The following is a 19,125-nucleotide window of genomic DNA, read 5'->3' on the forward strand; positions in this document are numbered from 1 at the left end:
CTAGATGTCGTCGTGGTACTCCCCGTACTTTGCTGTGACAGGTTCCTCAAGATGAACTGCTGCACCACCCATTAAGGCAAATGCTGGGTACATTATGCCAGAGCAGTCCACCTCGCACTCATAAAGGCATTTCATACGGCCTGCGTCGTAGAACCCCACCTTGCCTTTGTCACAGTCGAGGCAGATGCCCAAGCACGATGGCAGGGGAAGGATTCTGTTCGCTGGATCCTTGGGGGCAGCAGGTGTTGTGGGGATAAAGAACTTCTTCATGCCTAAAGTGACCAGTGTGAAAGGCTGTGGTGAGTCAAAGAAGGCATCTTCACTCCCACTGTCATGACCACTGTCTTGCTCGTATCTAGAACAGAAAAACAACCATTTGCTTTTGTCAAATTCTGAAGGGGGATCAGTGATGTGAACTGGAGAAAACATTTTTGTAAGACAAGAAACACCACATGGTCACCTGCAACACCTTGTGGGGTAAAAATATACCTAAGCCAGGAGGGAAGACGCATTTAGTAGGTGGAGAACACTCACTTGGGCCACTTCAGACAATAAATAACAGCTAAACGCTAACGAGGACAAGACCACAGAAGGCTTTACTAAGGAGCGGATGTATCTAAATGTACTCATGCTAGGTAATCATTAATGAACCTACAGGTATAGCAAATTAGTTAACTTGAAAAGTAATTTAGCGACTATGACTAATGATTACAGACAAGGTATGTTTAACTTCATTTACATAATGTTAAATGACACGAGTAAATACATTTAACATGACTGTTGTCCTATGAGTTTTCCTCACCACTGCCGTATTACATTGTCTTTAAAATTCACAACACAAAAAGTAGTGGTTTAAGTTTTTGGTTTGGTGGTTTGGTTTTTTTTAAAGTGCTCTGCCTGGAGGTTTCCATGAACCCCTGTTTCCCAGCTGGTTACTGGGGAAAGTTTGTGGCCAGATTTGTTCAGTCTACATGCTTTTGCCCCCTACTTCTGTCACCAGATGAAGACACACTGGAGAAGCACACACTCTTCTGTGCCGACAATCCCTAGCTAGGTTTGCATTTTTGGGATGTCTGGGGGGAGATTGGATTTGTGTCAGCCAAAGTTTTCCAGGTATTTGTGTGGATAAGGAAAAAGAAATCAGGAAATCAGGATCTAATTTCTCACTTTGCAAAAAGCCTCCGTCTGGCTTTAAGCAGCTCAAGACACAGGCGTTCTTACACTTTCAGTATGTTACACAGGAGGAAGCTGATACATTTTTTACATTCCTGAAAAAGTTAAGAGTCCTCAGGAGATAGCTTCCCAGCCTGCAGTTCCTAGACACATCCAGGCTTACTACAACCATACTTCAGAGCTGAAATCTTTTTATTGGTTTGTCCACTGTACTTTGGCTTGGGAACAGTAGCACTCCAGTACCATATGCAAGTGTATAGCCTGGGATAAGCCAGTGACTTGGAATCCACCGTGACGCAAGCTACAGCAAAGATACACAGATACACACAGTGAACATTGTACCTCTGAATGGCTGCCAAACCTAGTATGCTAAGGAAATTAAGGCAGAGTCTTACTATTGACAATTAAACATTGCTTCAGTCTTGCAAGTGATGCTTTTTTTTTACCTTCTTGCTTTAACTGGCACATCTTGACATCTATAGGAACCTCATTTCTTTCCCAAAAAGAATGAAAATAGGACTCTGGATAATTACAACACCTTTCTGCTAATAGCAGGGGATGAACAGGACAACCTGCTTACAGCATATCCTTCAAGCTACTTTCCACTAGTTAGGTTCACCTTGTGTACTAATTGCGACCAGACTCACTCTTAACTTATTTTTTAAAAAGCCATCTCCTTATATAAAACATGTATTGAGCAAGAGTCTGCAATTTACCTTGGGCTGGTCACATCATGGGTATTATGGAACAATTTCTGTATCTGGTTGCTAGAAACAACTCCCACTTTCACCAGGTATGAATAGGCTTCCACACGAAAAGCCCAGACGTGCTTCCCTTTGGCAATCCCGGTGTCGCCAATGATGTAATCCAGGGTTGTGTAGCATCCGATCTGCATGCGCTCAGATCCCAGCAGTAGAGGAAATCCAGCCCTGCTTTCCACAGAGGTTCTTCCTGGGTTCAGCAGGAGATGTTCGCTGTTGTACCCACATTTGTCATCAAAAAGAAAACTGAAAACTGAAAAACAGTATCCAAAAAAATTTCCTCTTAGTTAAGTATTTGGCCTTCTGTGCTTATAAACTACATTTTAAGTCATGCTGGCATCAGAATTTCTCACTTTTAAAGGCTACCGGGAACGTCATGCAAGCTAAAACGGTCTCAGCATGCCACCTACTTAACCTGTTTGTTAACAGTGCTTCTAAACATTTACGCAACCGGTAACAGTAGAGTAGAAGTCTGGGAACTACTGGAAACCACCTACAGCTCTTAACACCGACAGACACAGATTCAACACCTTGTGGACAGAAGAAAACCCAATACCTGGAGCTGGAGGCATACGCAAAATAACTTCTCGGCTCCAAGGGCTACAGATGGACCCTTTATATCCTCGAACTCTAAAGGCATAGGAGCTGTCATCATCAAGATCAGATATTACTTTGCTCTTGCTGCAAACTTTGATCTCCTGCCACGTCGCACTCTCCTCTTCTCTATTAAGCTTACGATACTCAAGAACATAGATATCAGCTGAGTCTGTCTTCCCAGGGCATTCCCAGCTGATCAGAGCTTTGTTGTACATTCTGCTCTGCTCTTCATTGATTTCTGGTATTTCTAGACCTGGAATGCCAGAGATTCAGGAGAAAAAAACCCTCAAATTTAGATACATGTTGTTTTAGAATTAACCATACAAGCCCTTTGTTGAGTGGCTATAGCACTTGGGGGGGGTGGGGGTGGGGGCAGAAATCTGACTCAATCAGTTAAAGAGTACAGATGAGGATGGTTCCATTCATGCACTTACATAAATCCCTTACTTTCTGTTTTTACTTCGAAAGTTGTATCATTTATTTTTGGTGGCAGCTAAAAAAGCATCTAAAAGCCTATTCTTTTCTGTCATGTTAACAAAAAGCTTCTAGGAAGACCTAGTATTCCTTAACTACAATGTTTTGGAAGCCAATGTAAACTGGTACTGAATGCAACGGCATCTTAGCTTCTTTTTCAAAGCTGAAGCTAGCATTGCTGCCAGGTAATGCCTTGTGGATCACAGAGACAGAAGGGACAATGCAAGTCACAAGACTGAGTTCTGCAGCTGCAGCCCTGCATAAGTTTTGCCTCTTTCCAGAGAAGCCCTTCAAGTCGTAACTTGAGAAAGACCTGATGCTCTCGCAATTTACCATTGGAATGGAAGGACAAGTCACCAAGGATCTCTTCTTGCTTAGCTATGTCCACCACAAAGTCTTCAAAAGTAGTTTCAGCTGCTGGCCTGAAGCTCTTCAGAGATTCAGTAGCTTTTTGGATTCTGAAAGCACAGAAGCAAAGGGATGGCAGAACAGAGAAAAGGGAATTCACATGTGTGCATTCCTTAAACTAAAAATGCTAGGTTTTGCTTTATAAAAAGTGCTGTTTTCATGTACTTACTGATGTCTCCCAGAAATTTCTGTCTCTCTAGACAGAATTCCAATGCAAAATTTAAGGTCTTTTGTACAGCAGTGTAAAGGTATCAGTGTAAAGATAATGAAGAGGTAATCGTTCAGCTGGTAGAGCATTTTAACAATTTGGGGCATTATGTTCAAAGAACACAATAGATGTGAAGCGCTAATGGAGAACAGCTATTAAGATCAAAGACTTTAAAGCCAGAAGAGACCTGTTAGATTAACTTGCAAATACCCGATACAATCTCTGAGCAAAGGAATGTGTCAGTGAGCTGAATGGGCTACCCTTCCAGTGCAGTCCTACTGAACAAGGCCACGTGTTGTCACAGGACAGAGCCCCTCCTGACTGCTGTTTCTTAACGCACACTGTAATGTAGCAATTTCTACTGAACGGTACTGGGACCATCTCTGAGCCTTTGCAATACAAGGTACTGCATTCAGTACTTTGCTAGCAGGTGTCAAAAGAATATGACTGACCAGACATCCTGGAACAGTATCTGTACTTCAAACAGAAGATAATGAAGATACCTGTCATGAAGCTGTTTTGCTGTTTGAACAAAACAAGATGGATCAGTTTCTTTAAGCACCTCTTGAGCATATCCTACAAGGCCATTATTTTCCAGGAGCCCTTGATATTCCTCTGCTTGCGTTTGCAATTTTTCCAGCCTTAAATTCTTAGAAGTTTCAATTGCCCTAAGAGCTGCGGACTTCTTCTCTTCTAGGACATGAGATAATTTCTCAAAGCTCTGAGATGCTTCTTCTTTAGCTCGTTCACTGTTGCACTAGGAGGGAACAAAAGACATTTTAGACAGATTCCACAGCACTGTGGCTGTGTACAGAAACATACCTCAAGTTGTTCAAGGTATCACAGCAATCTAGTCATCCATTTGACAGACAAGACTAATGAGCTTTGTTATGCCCATCAGCACTGAAAATGTGATCAGCACTGCACCCAAGCTAGTAAGCGTTTACTGGATCAACACAGAGAACGAAGAGCAGGAAAGTATTCCTCTGATTATGTCTTGAGTTACGCATAGCACGTGTCTAAACAGCTCATGGAAAAGCACTGTAAAAACAGGTCAGTTTCTGAAGTCTTCATGCCCAAGAGCTAGGTGCTCCTCCACCTTCCCCAACCACACTGAGATGGGGGTCCAGCCCAGCTTCTCACATATGCCCTCAGAACTGTAGGGTCACCTCTAACTAGTGCCCTGGATAAAAGGAACTACAAAGCACAGAGACAATCTTTATCAAGATACAGGCAGGGCCAGGAGCTCCTGCAATTTCTGCCATTGTGTTTTTCAGCTTGTACGTGAGCTCCCAGCTCTGACTCTTCTGCAGGGAGATTTTACTCTTCATTCTGACTTTATTGCAACATCCTCAAGGCGGCAAACAGCCAGTGTAAATTGTGAAGCACCGTTAATACACAAGAGCTGTAAGTCTAACCCACCTCTCTTTGATTAAGGTATCAAACAAGCTTTCTTTCAATTAAATTTACAGCAGCACCCAAAACTTAACTTCCCTCTGTATGTTGCCCATATTTCCAACACTGTCAGGATTAGGTCTTACCATTTGTGATTCAGGACTAACACAAACTGTTCAGAAATTGTTTTACTGGCTAACTGAAAAAAGCCAAAGGATTTGAAACACTTCAGTGAAAACAGTTTGAGTCTCTGCTGTGTCCCTGCAAGGGCTATCCCCAGACAACACGGAAGACACTCTTACCTCTGTTTCTTTCAGCAGCAAATCCAGCTGTGTGATGTGAGCTTTCACCTGGCTCTCCTTACTGATGAGGTACTCAATATCTTTTGAAAGCTTCTCCTGTTAAAACAAAACAGCGAGCTAGCAGAAGAAGGGTATCCCACCCAAACCGACAACCAGCACAGGCAGGTCATCCAGCTAGCACTCGCTTTATCTAGTTACAAGGACAACAGCCTGCCACCAGTTATGAGCAGCACCCCTGCGGAGAATTGCTCAGTGACCCGCAATGACTGCACAGGGACATCAGGCCACTGATGTGGGCAGGACTGGGGGCACAGCCTCTAAGGACAAGAGGTAACAGCCTCTAAGGACAAGAGGTAACAGCCTCAGCTGGCTCAGTCTTCCCCAGCCACAAGTGCCACCTTCTCTTAGGCTAGGAACATGAGGCTTCAGGACGTTACTAAAACTTACAGAAAAGCCACGTTAGTTATTAACTCATTTGTAGTAAGATTTGCTAGAAGAATGAGTGGTTCAAAGCATGAACTTATGAGTGTCTCTGCATTTCCTGACTTGCAAGAGTTAACAGCTGTACAGGAAAAGCCTTGCAAACAGGCAAGGAGGCCAAAGAGCACAAGGCAGGCTGGTCTGGTCTTCCCCCCCCCCCCCCGCCCCCCCCTTTTTTTTTTCTTGTGAGCAAGAGAGGAAGAAAAGGAAGAAGAGGAGGTAGAAGCAATCATTCTTTAACAACAAAGCAATGTTTGCAAGTCTTCCCTCTTGTACTGCGAATTAACAGCTATGCAACTTCAGAAACATACAAGGTCCCAACAGATACTTCCAATGCAAATTTTTCAGGAGTGCTTCTGAAGTATCAGCTAATCCAAGCCACAAGGACACTTACCTGAAAAAAGCTAGATTGTAAAGTATAAACTGCTTAAACCTTTTGCATTGGTCAGTACTGCTATACTTTAGTTGGCTAAAACAAGGTGGAAGCACTTTTAAGAGGTTATGTTTCAAGCCTCATAGAAAATACAGTTTCTCAGAAGTGCGCTATGTCACACTAATATAGATATTAACAGATGTTGCACAACAGCATGCCTCATGACTGGTTCAGTGTCCTCTAAACACACATCCTGGCTTCCTGCCACAGGGAGTTTGCCCTTACACCAGAAGCTCAGTACTTTTCCCCTTCTTAAGGCCAGGTCCAACAATATTTACTTTTACCTTAAGGGTTTTGTAGGCAGTTCTCATGGTTGTTACTCTATGGTTTGCATGACATCCACCCAGTTTACAAAGATGACAAACAGGCCTTCTGCAGATTTCACAGTACATGTTTACCCTCTCCATTTCATGTTCTGGACACATCAAAATCTGAAAAAAAAAGAGAGCAGAGAGAATGCAGGTGTACTTCCAAAAACTGAGGTGGCCAACAAACCATCAAAACACTAAATCACCCCACAGCAGCATCTGATTTCATCAGTGGATTCTTTATATTCAGTTTATCTTCCACCTTTTATTTTTGTCTATGCCAGTGAAAGCCAGCAGATGAACACACACAGTTTCACGAGGTTCACAGTGAGTAAACCTGTAGCGATGTCTGTGTACACATCATGTAGCCTCCATACTGCAATCAACCATTTTGCTAATCCCTGAAGTTGTTTGCGTGCCTCAAGCTCCCTACACTCCTGTTCAGAGCTGTAAATGCAATATATAACACAGCCACGCTGTCAAATTTAACTGTGTCCATGCCAGCATCTCTTGAAACAACTACGAACTGTCTTAAGGCAGGAGTTGACATAATACTGTAATGATTTAAATTTAAGCTAGACTCTGATCAGCCACATAGCCATTGCTCTTGGAGCAACAGATGAAATGCAGCCACACCACCAGTCACAGTCATTTTAAAGATAAAAGGCTCCAGTGTTTCATTTTTTCTGTCTGACTCCAATTACAAGTTGTTCATGCTGAGCGTTAATTCCAGTAGCAGCTTAAACAGCATTGCGAAAAAGCTGGTGTTTGCTAAAAGTAATCTTTCAAAAATTGAACACGTTGAAGTAACTGCTCGAAGAGGCAAAAAAAGTGCTGCTCAACTCCAAGCTCAAGCAACAGATAAAACCGTCTAAAAGGGGGTGGGTGGGGGTGGGTGGGTGTGCTTGTGCACATGTGTGCGCGTGTGTTTTAAAAAAAAAGAAATGCTTTGCCTCATTCCAGAGCACTGAAAGACATTTGGGTCCATCTACTCCATGTTACCAAAGAGAAGCTCTTGAGAAAGCTTTTCAGTGTCATGTCAAGGAGGAGAACACGACATCAGTGCCAACAGTCAAGCTTTAAAAGCATCATCTTTTAACACACGCACACACATACAAGAAAGGACAGGAAAGGGCTCAAAAATAGAAGTGAGTAGCATAAATATGGACACACTAAGCTAAAATTGCAAACCATCTCTGAAACCAACTCTCAAGCCCCAAATGTTATCTTAGTCTATGGTGAAAAGCCCAAAGACACCAGTCTCGCTAGCACCTTGGTACATAAGACTGTCATTCAGCAGAATATGCAATAAGCTATCCCATTGTCATTGACTGCTGGATTCGGGGGGAGGTGCGAGGAGGGAAGGAAACTTTCAGGAGAATCGTCTGTGCAGGCAGACATGTTCAAAACTGCAGTCATGCTGTCAGCAAGAACAAAAGCTTATGGTTCACTCAATGAATAACAGCAATAGTCAAAAAAGGAACAACGGTCCCAAAAAGCAACTACCATTGCACAGATATGTCTGAAGCTATATGCAAATGCTGCAACCCAAATTCTGTAAGATACGGGATACTTACCTTGGGTCTGAAGTTGGTGGTTGGTCCTACATGTTTATGTTGGGCTTTCACAGTTCCCCAAGGATGGTGTATTTTGAAACATTCGTTGCAATAGCTTGCCCTGCAGTCCATGCAGCTCTTTGTGGACTCTTGAGGTGGAGGTTTGCAGAAATCGCACATAATAGCAATGGCTGCCCTGGCTGCCTGTCTGTATCTTTCCACAATGGTTTCCAAAGTAAAGTTGCGAAATAAGCCATTGATGCCACGTTCTCCGAGATCAGTATCCCGCTGGCAACCCGGACAAGGAAACAGACTCGATCTAGGAGTCAGTGAATTACGTTTTCTGCCTGTGTAGACACCAAATCCTGATTTAGGAGGAGTGTAAACAGAAGAGGTTTAGATTTTAAAGGGAGAAGCACAGGAATTTATGAACCAATTTCAAACTATCGTAGCACATCATCCAAACCAGTACAATACCAATTCATATGCACTCTGCCAAGCCAAAGAGAATACATTTGCCATGACAAGGTAGTGTAATGTCTGAGTTCAGGGGGCATTACATTACTCTAAAACTTAATTCTACGGTAAGGTTAATTTAGCTATTCCAATCCTATCTTCTTCGTCTAGTTTTGCATGCACTCAAGCCGCAGCCTTTCAAAAGACTAAACACAAAACCTTCCGGAAACCAGTTGGTTTTAGGCTAACTGGCTGCCCACATAGAGAGCAACAGCTTTGTAACACACTGAAGTGTAAGATGTCTATTCCCAGAGTGAGACTGGTTATTCCCAGACAAATATAGCCAACTTGGAGCTCCCTGAAGTTTGCTTTGGCCGAGTCAAACTTATCTGGCTTACCCCAAGAGGCATCATACAAATCTAAAGAGGAAAACAAGAGAACTAGATATCACCAGTACGAAATCTCAGCCAAATCATTCAGTCAAAATACGTAGAGGCTGACTTGGCCCTTGCTGAACGGCCTTGATAAAGGAGGGCTGCTAAGTAAGCCCCGCACACCAAAGGGGATGCTGAGACGGTTATGTCTGAGAGATTCCTCTACCTTGAACTGGGGAACCACAGATCTGCATGGTTACACAAGGGTACAGCTTATCTCTTTTCATTTCAAAAGGGGACAGTAGAGAAGCTGCCCTCCTACGAAACAGCTATGCACAAATTTCCCCTCTTCTCCAAAATAAAGTGATCCAAGGCTCAAGTCAAGTCGCAAGCCTAGGGATTCTTTGGAGCCTGTTCCAGGGGATGGCTCACACAGACCCAAAAACTATTTACAGGGTAACATTCTTGAGGCTATCAAACAGAGAGTGCATCCCCATGTCTCACTCATGAACCCACAGGGCACAACTATCAAAATTAGTCCTTTATGTATTACTGAAGCAGGTTAAGCCAGTGTTTAGGCTTAACATGTATCCTCTCAGTCTCCCCTTACAAAGAAATAAAAAACCATTCTCTCGAGCTGGAGCATGGTTTTAAGATCCCCTTGAGATGACTGCATGTTGGTATAACTAATTTGTAAATAGAGGTATGACTTCAAGCTGAATTCTTAGTGTTGAAATTGGTTCTTCTTCAGAAAGTGAAATTTGGTCCCATCTGTATTTAGTGAGGATCTTCCCATCAGAAATGTTGATGCTTCATTTCTTTTTGAAGTGTCCTTTGATGCTATCCAAAAGACACTTGCCTTGTGTCACTCTTCTGTGGGTGCTTCACCCAACAATCCAAAACCTCCCTACCTCTCACGCCCTTTCCAGTCTCTTTAAAAAAACAAACCAACACTCCTGTAAGAAACTAGTTCCTTTAAAAAATCTTCAAAATGTACCCCATGGTAGTTATGCATCACTATCAGCTAAGAAGCCACAACCAGAGCATGAATAAATGTCAGTCTCAAACTCAGCTGGTCTCATGCTTTTCTGTAGGTTCTGAGCAGAACAGCTAGACTGCATTAACAGAACAGTATGGGTGACATAAAGCACCGGTATACAATTTTCTGGCTAAAGGAAGCAGAGATTTTTTTTTTTTTCTTTTTTTTTTTTTTAGTACTTACTTGAAGTGAATTAATTACCCAAACTGCACATCCTGCAGTACCTGTAACTTGGCATACACAGCAACACACACATGCAATGCACAGCAACAGCAGTGAAACGCAATCTGTATTTCCAATGTATGCTCCGAGCTAGCACTGCGCACAGGAACACAAAGAGATCTTCTACACAGACTTCTACAATGGCCTAAACAAAAAGCTGATTTTGCATGCAGTGCCATGCAGTCAACAGAAAGGGATTTGCTAAAACTGAGAAAATAATGATACCGTGTCGTATGTACAGGGACTGCCTTCAAGCAGTATGCTATAGCAGAGAGCAAGCAATGACAAAGCAAGATAACAAGAAAGAAAAACATAGTGCAGTGGTCAAGTTTGAAAATACAATCTGAAATTCGTATCCAGTCGCATGCTTTTGAAGTCTGGCCCAAGCGGCTCAAATGTGAAAGGGGTGTTTGTTTAACTCAAAGGTGAGTTCAGCTGCATCCCAATGGAGGCCTTTCATTCTGCCCACGGTGGACCAAAACAAGACCGTCATCATGAGCCATGCTCTGCAAAGACTGGTGACACTCTGCTTACGGAAAGCAATCCAGCGTCAAGGAAGTCCTGCGCACCTTCAGATGTCTCATCCCTTTTCACTGACAGAACTCTAAGAGCCCGGGATTGGTTTTTTCCCCCTGTTTTAAACCCTGGAAGTTTACTTGCTAAGCTTCTTGGCATGCTCTGCCGCTCTAATACTTCAAGTATGGGAACACTTTTTGCCTAGCAAGTGTTACAACACTAACATGCAGTAAGAATTAGCCTGCTTTCTGCTTATAGGATTTCTACACTCGTATTTTAAATAGAAAGCACTGATGAAGTGGTAAATTATTTCGAGCACTATCTTTCCTATCTGTCTTGTGTCCAGTTTGCTAAACCTGAATTCTGCTTACACACAAAAAAAAAACCCAAACCCCAAAAAAACCAAAAAAACCAAAGTCCACAAAAAACCAGCAGCAAAACCCACAGATTTTCTAGTCATAGTAAATGTGCAGCTCAGAGAAACTTAGGTCCTCCCCGTATGCTCTTTTACTCTTTGCCAATCCAGTTTACAACAAACAAGTATGTATTTTGTGAAATATTAGGAATCATCACAAGACATTTTCCACTGTGGTTTGTAAACAGACTGTTCCACTTGCAATGAATAGCTCAATCAGTAACTAAAAAATTAGTGCAACATATGCTCATGCTCACACTCCAAACTCACAAATATTACGATACAGATTGCAAAGAAGCAAGTCAAGGAGCAGTCTTAAGTATGACTTTTAAAGACAATGTTTAAATGCCCTCTTCCCAAGGAGAGGTACCAACACTTAAAATGCTGAAAAACCCAACCTGCAGCTGATGGTGTACAAAGGGATAAGGCATCTTAAAGATAAAATCGTGTTTTCCAAGTAAACAGTATCACCAGAATTCTATGGTTATGGAAGACATGGAAGTTAAATGTGTGAGAGTTTAAAAAAAAAAAAAAAAATTAAAAGTCACCTGGATTCTCATAAAAGTTTTTCAAAAAATATAAATGTATACTGCCACCCCCCCAAACTCAGTTAATGCTTTTGGACAGATTTTTAGGAAGAAAGGAAAGAAAAAAAAATGTGAGAGGAGTCAGTAGCTGCAAAATGTCATTTTCAGATACTTTAATCTTCCCCAAATCAAGGGTGCTTTCTGCAAGAAGGGCAGGTAAGGACAGCTTTCCAAGAGCTCTGACGGTGTCCTACCGTATCTTTGTTTTACGACACTTTCAGTCTGCAACTGAGGCAATTTAAACTTCCCCTTCTGATTAGCTGCTTTGTCCTCCACTGAGTGTGAAATTCAGAATTGTGTTTAGCTCAGTTCATGTCTTTCTTGAAGGACACAATATTCCTACAGATTGCTCATGTGCCTGCCAATATTATGGCAACATGGAGCTTTGGGGGTTTTTTTCCCCATTTTTGACAGAACATCTCATCAAAAAAAGAAATATTTATGTTATCAAGCCCACGCAGTGGCTGAGATGCTCAGATTAGCTCAGTTTTGGAAATTAGATGTACTTAAAACAAAGAGACACTGGCTATCCTTCAACCTGACTGCGTCACTAAGCACGCCAAACATTACAAGTGTATCAATTTAAAATACTTAGTTTTCCTCATATATTCATGTGCTGTGCTAAATTGCCAGATCCAGATCTACCTACTCAGATTAACATGGTGTAAATTTCAATCATCTGCTTCGTTATCAAATTAGGTGAGCTCAGATACAATGAAGAACCGGTATTACCTCCATTTAAAAGTGATGGCCAACCATGACCTCTCAATGTTACAAAGATCAATCTAGTCATTACACTTCACTACGAGTGAGAGAGCAGTTTTACTGAAACTTGAGCATGTAAACTCTTGAAAATTAAAAAGCATGGGGCAGGAGGGTGACTGTTGGGTTTGCCCTTTAAAGGGAAGAGAGAACGTGCGTTTTTGCACCCATCAATGTATGTTCAGTCATGCATACACACAAGAAAAAAATATAATCCAACCCTTAACTGAATTCCAGTCCAGTTGACCTTTAAGTCAGTGTTAAACAGAATGAAAAGCTTTCCTTATAGAAGTTCTTTCCTGTACCTTTGCTCACTGCAAAAGCCATTTTGTGGACTTGACCACCGACAAAAAGCTATATGCTAACCAACAATATTTAACTCGAGATCTAAATGCTAGACTATCTCTAGCCAATACAAGCAGTGAAGCATTTCTACCTCTCCACCCAAAAGACCTCCTCTGTGAGGCTGCGAACAATGAACAGAAAGCCGTTTAGAAATTGAAAAATGAGATATACCATTGGTTTACAATGGTTCAAATGAAAAGCATCAACTGTTTTCTCTCCTGTGGCTGTTAAACTGCTGCAGGGCTGAAAAGCAAGAATGTTTAATTTCCTAGCACAGGAAACAACTGTAGTATTTAAGCAGAACAGAAAAAGGGAGAAAGAAGAGATTTGGAGGGGGCACAGGGAGAAATACTTCAAATATTCAGTTTCTGCATCATCTGTCAGTGGTGCGCAAGTGTCAACATAACCACATTACATGCTTTACTCTAATTACACCAACACTGTAATTTCACTAACATTACAGAAAATGGATTAGCAATAATAAATATCCTTCATTTTAATTTTATATGCAACATTTTTTTAATAAAAAAATAGTTTATATACAACATGAACAGTGGGACTTTTTTAAGCCAACACATTAGATCTTAAGAAGCACACGCACTCCATTTCAACTGAAAAATAAAGAGTTCCGGCCTTTTACAGTAAGATAAATTGTATTTGTAAGCTCTATGTGCACAACAAATACAGAACATGGACCAGTTCCTTCTAGCATCTCAAGAATTTAAATGCCAAAATCATTTTAAATAGATGATACTCCTCATGAAGATAGCAGGGGTTCCTTAAGTGAAAGAAAGATAAAGAAAAAACCCACAGTGGGAGGAAGGAGTCTTACATACTCTCAAATACAACAGTAATGTCTTGACAGTGACATGCCCTGCACAAGGCTACCAGAAATTCCAGTGGTTTTTTGTTATACATGTGAGGCCCCACTTTGGATGTTTTCTTGTATGTTTGTTTCTCCTATGGAGCTGTTCTTTTACAAATTCCTGTAAGGATCACCAAACTACTAAGGCAAGGCAATGCACAGTATGGGTACTTCAGATGCAAGACGAGAATTGTACAAATGTAGCTTGCAAGCCGGTTGAACATTACCGGTACCAGAAGGCTGAGAGCAAATCTCACACCCCACATAGCAGTGGAGCTATAATACCTGTAACATTAGAAGCAAAGACAGTAGAACCTGAATGTCCAAATGTATTCTTTAAAGCTCCCATTTCCATGTGCTTTTCATTTTGCAAATTTGAACTGCCTGAGATGCTGATTTGCCTGTGATGTGCATCTGCCCAGTGCTCTCTGGGGGGAAGCCCATTATTTCCAAGTCTCAACACTATCTTGCTACTCATCAAACACGTGTGAAGTCTATAGGAAAGCATTCATCTCCCTCTACTAGCAGGTCAGATGAGGAGATAACACACATAACTTCCCATCAGTTTGCTGGGATGCTGGCAGACTATTGTGGATTTAAAGATTACAACCCCTGCAACAACTTGTGTGCATGTATCTCAGGGGGGCAGGAGCACGAAGAACGGGTCTTTCTTGCCCTGTCGTCAAGGACATAACGAAGCAGCAATGCTAAACCTTGCAAGCAGGGCAGCCAACAACTGTGGCAGCACTGCGAACTGAACTCTGCAGATCTAGTAGCATCTAAATGTCAGGTTCCCAAGGGAGCTCTGCCTCCTCTGTGCACAGCGTGGACGGTGCCACAGCACTGCCTGCGCACCCCATCATGCTAGATCACTATTTCTACTGCCCGACAGAGAGCAAGCTGGAGGGCAGCTTTCCACGGAAGATTAAGGATTACCTCCTTACTTACACTGCTGAAAGCAGCATGGGGGGCCTGGTCCCCACGCACAGCCTGTCTGATACTGCCACACTTGGCAAGCCACAGTTCTCACAAGGAGGTCAGGTCACCCACGGTGCGCCCACCACTCCTTAGGCACCCAACCTGGTGCCCTGATGTCCACGTTGTAAAACCATGTAGTGGACAGCTGCAGCGGAAACCGGTGACCGCTTCAGTCCATGCATACAATGCCGCGACAGAACATCATGCTTACTGAGGAAAAAAGGGACTAGACTTGGATTTGGGAGATGGCAGTCACCAGTGGGCTCTCTTCATTCAAACTTCACATAACGCTGCAGGTAGAGAGAGCTGAGAAAGCAGCTGAAATGTATGCAGAGCTAAACAGTGATTGTGGGGCTGTGCACCCCATATCCAGAAAACAGGACTGTAATGAAGACAACTAGTTATTTCGTTTGGGGATTCCCTCAAATGATGCAAGTCTCAACCTGCCAAGCTACAGCAAACACAGCATTTGCTTATCAAACTGATCCTGAAAGAGTACCAGTACTAACAACTCAAGAGTTGTTTAAAAGAAGTGGGTGAAATAAAATATTTGAGCTTTGAAAACTGGGAAGGGGATGATGAACGTTAGTAACATACGAAATACAAGACACAGCTTTAGGGTTTGTCTTGTGGGCGACTCTTCCAGATCACTGCGGACTGCGGTTTTAAAGTGGACAGTTACGTCAGAAGGAAGCCTAAAAGCCAAGATGAGGTTTCTTTCAAGAAGTACTTTCGATGTATCTGTGTAAAAGAACAACTCATCTGTGGATTACACAACAGCTGTAAGAATCTTTCTAGTGTGACATCACAAAGAGCATGAGGAGTGCTCCTTAAAGCTTCCAGAGCAGACCACACTGGAAGAGGCGGTTAGCGCAGTCTTCTTACAGTCATCTGTCTCCCAATTCTGCAACCGTGCAATAACCATCGTCTATGGAAAATGATTTATTGTAAGCGTAATGAATTGGGTAGGACAAACCCATCATTTGCAAAGTCTGCAGAGGCTCAGAAGGAAGTCGAACTACTCAATTTAGGCTGGCCGAAACCTGAGAGAACCACCTCAACAGTACCACTGACAGGCAATAAAACTGCTGAAATCTACACCTCAACATCGACGCTATTGAACATGATGCTACTGCATCTCAATGTAACTGAAATACAGGAATAAACAAATACAATGGTTACAAAGATTTACAGGACGCCACAAAGACTGATCTATTATATATGAAATAGAGTGCACTGTCCTTAAAAATATTCCCATTGTTCTTGCCACAGAATGAACAAGACTCGCACTATCCCTAAGTCATCTCTTTAACTGCATCAGGAGTACCGGGAAGACATTTTACCAATGCAGACGCAATTCGGCTCAAGTCAGTCGAACACATAAAATAAGGAAAACACGCAAAAATTCCGATACGTACCTGATCTACTAATCCTGTCCATGCTGGAAGAAGAGCTTTGAATTTGAGGGCTACTCTGATTAGAGGATTCAGAGCCTCCATCAGCGAAAGAGTCTTCAAATGCAGAGAGTATTTCTTTCACACATTTGTGACAGACATTGTGCTGGCAAGGAAGGATCAGTGGATGGGTAAATAATTCCTTGCATGCTGGGCAGATGAGCTCTCTTTCGATACCCTTAATGGTAACCTTCATGACAGAAAGAGGGAAAACCAAGTGTAAGTGCAGAAAACGTGAGCCAGCAAGACTTACTGCACAGCTGTATGTCTGTATGTCACAAAAGCCCAGCTCTCTAGAATAATCGTTCTATTCTAGAATCGCACATTCTAGCTGGTTTGAGGCATTCCGCTGGTTAACGCTGCAAACAAATCTCAATTAACATTTATGAAAGCACTGACAACATTCCTTTCAACTGAAATGAACACCGCCACTAGGCAAACTCGGTTCATCTTTAGGTCATGTCTGCCTTGCAGGGGAGGAAAGGAGAGGAGGGGAGTAGTCTTAATTCCACTCAAGGACCTAGTGAAACGAAAGCAACCATACTTCTTAACAATAGGAATCCATATGTTTAACTCAGCTCGCTCGCTCGCTTTTCAAGAAGGGGGGGTGGGGGAGGGAGAAAAAAGAAATTAAGTGTCAGACTGGTTAAACAACAGGCTTTCCTGCCGTGTAATCCACATTTAAGCACTGGAACTGCCTTGACTTCGTTAGGCTAATAGTTCCAGTCCGGAACATTATCTGTTTGTTTATTTATTTCCTGCACACAGAGCCGCCCGTGGATCTGTGCAGCTCTTCAGTAATTTAATGACCCCACAGCCATCTGGCACTGCGCTCCGAGGCCAGAGTATCTGCCGGGAGAGCCAAGGGCAACCGAAACCCAGCGAAGCATCAAGTGGTGGGCGCGGACACCGGCTGCCCAGCGCCCGCTCGTCCCCTCTCGGGTGGGTTTTCACCGTCCAGCCCGCCGCCAGACCAGACCGACTTTATTTATGCGGTTCCCCCGCCAGCACCGAGCCCCGTCTGAAGATCTAGGGGCCAGCCCTGCCCGCCGCCCCAGCACCTCGGGCTGCCGCCGGTGCCGCTCCCAGCCGGGCAGGGACGAGGCTGCCGGCGCACACCGCGGGGGGCAAACACCCCCCAATCCACCGCCCCCCCCCGCCCCCCCGCAGCACAGGGCGCAACAGCGGAGGGGACGACAAACCCCGACCCGGCGGCCGCGTCCCCAGGCTCCCCCCGGGCACCAGGGGCGTGGCGCCGGGGCGGCCACGCCCGCAGCGGCAGCGGCCACGCCCGTGATGTTTCTGCACGCCTGGTGTTACAAAGAACTAGAGAACACATGTAAAGATGTTATTTCACATCTACTTTAGAAACCACCTTCATAAAAATACAAAACACTGTGCTTGAAATGATTCTGATAATGCCAGTAATGCACAGTCTGTATTCAAACTGAAACATGTTACTTAACCGAGGCGGGGGGAGAACGGACTGGTAAGGACGTGAGTTGTCAGCCTTCCAACTATGTTTTGAGTAATAATTTGCAAGCTTCTGAATAACTCTATTACCCCTTAACCACCTCCGCCATCCCTAAACTTCCCGATGTTACAGGCAGGCTTTAAAGGATGGAGCTCTTCCTAAGCCCTTGTCTACATTGGCACACTACCCATCGCTGACATCGGATGTGGTTTATTTGGGGCCAAATAAACTAGCAGCCGCAGACCAGAACAAAGCCCCTTTGGCTCTGCTGCCACCTTTGAAACAGTGTGAAGAAATTGGTCTTTGGTGGCACAGCAAGGCAAACCATTCTGCACTTCATGCCAGAGGTGTGGATGCCAGCAGAGGTGGGTGTTGCTAGCGTGGACAAACCTAGAGCACACATTTTCCTCCTGTTGTCCCACAGCCTAAATAGCTGTTTTGGAAACTGCCTGTTAGTTACTAGAAGGTGATTGAGGAGAACTTCATGGATACATCACGTAACTTTTTACACACACGCGCGCACACGTGCACGCATGTGTCTATATCCACATCTGTAAGTGTATATGCTGTGAGCTTACAGGTTGAGAGCTTTAGGAAAAAGAGTAGTAAACTGCTGCGTACAGAAGAATGTTTGATTTGGGGCGAGAATTTTATCTAAAAATGTCTTTTACCCTTTAGGATGGCGCCAGAAGTTGCTGCAGTAGGAAGAAAAGGTGCTGCATAAATGCATCATGTTGTCCTGGTAGCATCTCTTAAATGGATGGACTTCTTCCTGCCAACTAAACAATGTCTTCAAAATTCATGTCAGATATGTACTGCCATGTAACCCACAGAAATACTGTTGGATTTTTTAGAGCGCTTCTGCTAATGATGGAAAGCAACTTCCAGCCTCCTGAATTAAAGGACAAAATGAAATGGCAAGTACTTTTCTGTTTCAGTAGATAATGATCATGTAGTTCACTGGGCAATTGATTCTCACGACTACCACTTCCTTTTACAGGTCCAATAGTTTCCATCATTCTGTGAAAATGGTACTTAGAAAAAAATCCTAAAAAAGGACCGACAGCTGAAAAGTTACTACAGGTATAAATTTATGTATGGGATTTTTTTTAAGTTCTAAAATTAAAATATGCTTAATATGAGTGGTTGGAATTTTAATCTGTGTTTTTCCTTCTGTCTTTCAGCATCCTTTTTGTTACCCAGCCATTAAATCCAAGTCTTGCTATTGAACTTTTGGATAAAATGAATAATTCTGAGCATTCCACTTACCGTGATTTTGATGACGATGATCCTGAGGTGGGAATACATTTTAATCACAGGCTCAGATTAAGTTTTCGTTTGCCGACAAAACTAAATGCTTATGATTTCTTGAGCCACAGAATGTTTTGTGATCTGGGAACAGGCTCAAGGGTTGCTTTTACTTTTGGTTGTGCTGCTCTGTCACACGTCCAGGCCCTTAGCAAAACTCATTATATTTGGGGGAGAGACACTCAAAGAGAAAGAGATGAAAACACTTTAAAATTTTGTTTGCGGTTGTCCTTCA

At 43.0% G+C, this 19,125-nt stretch overlaps 1 protein-coding gene across 1 annotated transcript; it reads right to left on the reverse strand.

Annotated features, from left to right (window-relative positions):
* Nucleotides 1-17,691, reverse strand: LOC132320875 (E3 ubiquitin-protein ligase TRIM36-like). Its single transcript, XM_059834500.1, has 12 exons — nt 17,683-17,691; nt 16,073-16,286; nt 12,903-12,932; nt 9,829-9,838; nt 8,117-8,438; nt 6,516-6,662; nt 5,319-5,414; nt 4,125-4,378; nt 3,339-3,463; nt 2,491-2,784; nt 1,890-2,187; nt 1-355 (listed from the first exon to the last, which is right to left on the reverse strand). The coding sequence occupies exons 1-12, from the start codon at nt 17,689-17,691 to the stop codon at nt 1-3; spliced, it is 2,154 nt and encodes a 717-aa protein (XP_059690483.1).
* Between the last annotated feature and the right edge of the window lie 1,434 nt (nt 17,692-19,125).

This window comes from Gavia stellata, unplaced genomic scaffold (genome assembly GCF_030936135.1).
Source record: "Gavia stellata isolate bGavSte3 unplaced genomic scaffold, bGavSte3.hap2 HAP2_SCAFFOLD_34, whole genome shotgun sequence".
NCBI classification, from domain to species: Eukaryota; Metazoa; Chordata; class Aves; order Gaviiformes; family Gaviidae; genus Gavia; species Gavia stellata.

What these genes read in the sequence shown, in the direction of transcription:
- LOC132320875 (XM_059834500.1), bottom strand. An exon ending in CCACCAACTTCAGACCCAAG is followed by an intron (nt 6,663 to 8,116) that starts GTAAGTATCCCG and finishes TTTTTTTTTCAG; the next exon opens with ATTTTGATGTGTCCAGAACA. An exon ending in GCAAAACAGCTTCATGACAG is followed by an intron (nt 3,464 to 4,124) that starts GTATCTTCATTA and finishes CTGTGCTTTCAG; the next exon opens with AATCCAAAAAGCTACTGAAT.